This window comes from Chamaea fasciata, unplaced genomic scaffold, assembly GCF_029207755.1.
Source record: "Chamaea fasciata isolate MVZ Bird 193981 ecotype frontalis unplaced genomic scaffold, bChaFas1.0.hap1 SCAF_35, whole genome shotgun sequence".
Classification (NCBI taxonomy): Eukaryota; Metazoa; Chordata; class Aves; order Passeriformes; family Sylviidae; genus Chamaea; species Chamaea fasciata.
Genome location: NW_027094120.1, coordinates 2549172 through 2552784, shown reverse-complemented (window position 1 = coordinate 2552784; position 3613 = coordinate 2549172). Strand labels below are relative to the sequence as shown.

At 57.2% G+C, this 3613-nt stretch overlaps 1 protein-coding gene across 1 annotated transcript; it reads right to left on the bottom strand.

The window, feature by feature from the left end:
• Positions 1-924: 924 nt before the first annotated feature.
• Positions 925-1950, bottom strand: LOC136303486 (olfactory receptor 14C36-like). The gene has a single exon (XM_066207146.1). The coding sequence runs from the start codon at positions 1948-1950 to the stop codon at positions 925-927; it is 1026 nt and encodes a 341-aa protein (XP_066063243.1).
• Positions 1951-3613: the final 1663 nt, after the last annotated feature.

Sequence of the window (3613 nt, the reverse complement as noted above, 5' to 3'; positions counted from 1 at the left end):
GCTCCCCAGGGAGGTCCCAGAGGACTGGAGGTGCCAATGTGAGCCCATCCCCAAGAAGGGCTGGCAGGATGATCTGGGGAACTCCAGGCCTGTCAGCCTGACCTCGGTGCCCAGCAAGGTTATGGAACAGATCACCTTGAGTGCCATCACACGGCACCCACAGGATGGCCGAGGGATCAGACCCAGCCAGCGTGGATTTCAACATCTGCATTGATGGTCTGGATAAGAGGATTGAGTCCACCATCAGCAAATTTGCAGCTGACACCAAGCTGGGTGTGAGTGTGGATCTGCTGGAGGGTAGGAGGGCTCTGCACAGGGCCCTGGACAGGCTGGATCCAGGGCCCAAATCCAGCAATGGGAGGTTTAAAAAGACCAAGGGCTGGGTCCTGCACTTGGGCCACAACAACCCCTGCAGTGCTACAGGCTGGGGACAGAGCGGCTGGACAGTGGCCAGGCAGAAACGGACCTGAGGGGACTGCTGGACAGCAGGCTGGACATGAGGCAGCAGTGTGCCCAGGTGGCCAAGAAGGCCAATGGCTCCTGGCCTGGATCAGGAATGGTGTGGCCAGCTGGGGCAGAGCTGCTGTGCCATCACTGATCTGTCCCCAGTTAGCACACAGACATTGCTGCTGCAGCTCCAGAGAATGAAACAAAAGGGGGATCTCCAGGGAAGACTTTGCTGGGAGATCCTTTACTTCATTTAGAGCGACTGAGAGCACAGTTCCTCATTGACGCAGTCTGGGGCCACAGCGAAGAAGAAGAGAATCAAAAAGAGAAGAGGCACAAACAATGGCCTTTCTATGTGGACAATGTTGAAAAACAAGAACACAGGAAAACAAAACAAAAAAAACCCCACAACCAAACAAAAAAGAACTATCAAAGATGACTTTTATTATATTCGATTTTCAGAAACCTGCCTATAGTTTAGTGTTTGTGAAATTGTCCAGTGATCAGTGTCCACACTGCAGCCTTGAGCTCCTGGTTCCTCAGGCTGTAGATGACGGGGTTCAGGGCTGGAGACACCACTGAGTACAGAACTGACAATGCCAGATCCAGGGATGGGGAGGAGATGGAGGGGGGCTTCAGGTATACAAAAAATGAGGTGCTGAGGAACAGGGAGACCACAGCCAGGTGAGGGAGGCAGGTGGAAAAGGCTTTGTGCCGTCCCTGCTGAGAGGCAATCCTCAGCACAGCTCTGAAGATCTGCACATAGGAGAAAACAATGAAAATGAAACAGCCAAAAGCTAAACAGACACCAACCACAATAACCCAAACTGCCCTAAATTTGGAGTGTGAGCAGGAAAGCTTAAGGATGTGTGGGATTTCACAGAAGAACTGGCCCAGGACATTGCCATGGCACAGGGGCAGGGAAAATGTATTGGCTGTGTTCAGCAGAGCATTGAGAAAGGCACTGGCCCAGGCAGCTCCTGCCATGTGGGCACAAGCTCTGCTGCCCAGGAGGGTCCCGTAGTGCAGGGGTTTGCAGATGGACACGTAGCGGTCGTAGCACATGATGGTCAGGAGGGAAACCTCTGCTGAAATGAAAAACACAAACAGAAAGAGCTGTGCAGCACATCCTGCATAGGAGATGGTCCTGGTGTCCCAGAGGGAATTGTGCATGGCTTTGGGGACAGTGGTGAGGATGGAGCCCAGGTCGGTGAGGGCCAGGTTGAGCAGGAAGAAGAACATGGGGCTGTGCAGGTGGTGGCCGCAGGCTACGGCGCTGATGACGAGGCCGTTGCCCAGGAGGGCAGCCAGGGAGATGCCCAGGAAGAGGCAGAAGTGCAGGAGCTGCAGCTGCCGCGTGTCTGCCAATGCCAGCAGGAGGAAGTGGCTGATGGAACTGCTGTTGGACATTTGCTGTGTCTGGACATGCCAACCTGCAGAAGGAGGAAAGACAGTGATATTTGAGGGGAGATTTCTCACAGAAAAGTCAAAGCCAATTCCCATAGACCATTCTCTGCCACTTAATATCACTCTTTTGTCTATATCTGGGAGATCTTCCTTCACCTTGATTGCTGAAGCCCTGATTGCTGCTGGCCATTGTTCAGTGGGGAGCCAGACCCTGACCTGCAGGACACCTGGGAGTCAGCCCTGACCCCCAGTCAGTGCAGGGGAACAGTGAGGGCAGGGGCCAGTCCTGGTGTTTGAACTTGAACAAAGAATCTCCTGCTAATGCACGGGAGCTGCCAGAGCATGGGAGGGGATTGCAGGAGGCAGAAAGAGAGATTCTTCTGAACCTGGGGACAACAGAGTGTCCAGTGAGGTAGGAGGATTGTCTGAGCCTTAGTGCAGACTGAGGGGAGCTCCTTTGTTTCTGTGACCTGTTCCCAGCTGCCTGGATTTGCACCTTTCTGAGCTCCAATCCTGTGCTATCCTAGAAAGCCAGGAGACACTGCTGAGAGCAGAGGGATCCCTGGCACACAAAGTGACCCCTGCCTTTCCCTAAATCAGGGAGATTCGGCTCATTCCCAGCCTGCCCTGCCCAGAACTCCCCGGGGCAGAGGGAGCTGGGACACCCCATTGCTGTGCTCAGCCTGCACAGGAGGAGCCCAAGGGCTGGGCCTGAGCCTGCAGCTGGAACTGCCATTCCCAGAGAGCCCGTCAGCAATGCCAGCAGCACCTGGGCAAGGCAAGGAAAGAGAGAGCTGGGCCCTGAGGAAAAGCCTTTCCCTGCCCAGCCCTGCACAGCCCCTCCCAGGCAGCAGCAGTGCAGGACAGTGGCCCTCAGGCCCTGGTCAGCAGGCAATGGGCACATGGCAGGAGAGATGCCCTGCATCTCTGGGGCTGCTCTGCCGGCCCAGGAGGGGACTGAGGGCCCCGAGCCCCCGGGCTGAGGGCTGTGCTGGCTGGGAGGGGACACAAGAGCTGTGCTGCTCAGGGCAGTGTGTGCCCTGCAGGGCAGGGCCGGCAGGTGCCACATGTCCCCTGCAGCAGGGCTTCCCTCAGCACTGCCTCCCTCCCTCCCTGCCCACGGCTCTGCTGCTGGAGCTGTCCCAGCCCGAGCTGTTCCTGTGGCCCCGGGCTCCTTCCCTGCCAGAGCTGCCAGAGCCCAGCCCAGCCCTGGGCCAGCTCTGCCCTGCAGCTGCTCGGGGCTGCAGGGATTAAAGAGCAGCTCCCCCAGGCCTGGGCACCACGGAAAGGTGATGCTGGATGGATCTGGAGGCTGGGGAAGTGGAGGCACTCGCTGAGGTTCCCAGGAATCCTCATCCTGATGCTTTAAGAGCCTCAGCCCTTGCTCTGCCCTGCACAGCTGAGTTTCCATTGCTGCCAAGTTGAGTCAGGGAAAAATGGGAGTACAAATTCAGGAAAGCAGAAACACAAGCAGGAAACTCCTTCCCTGAACGAGCTCATGAAAAGTCCCCTCAGAAATTACCTGGGCATGAGCTGGAGCTCTGAGCAGCCCTGGCACACACAGCACCCTCTCCACAGCAGCAGGACCTACCCTGGCAGGAGTCACTCACTGCACCCACAGCTCCCCTCCAGCATCCATGGGAGCTGCCAGGCAGGCTGAGAGCTGCCCCTGGCAGGTGACAGATCCCCCGGCCTGGCCAAGAGCCCTCAGGGCTGCAGCACCTGCTCTGCACGACAGCCCTGGGCACCCCTGGCTGCA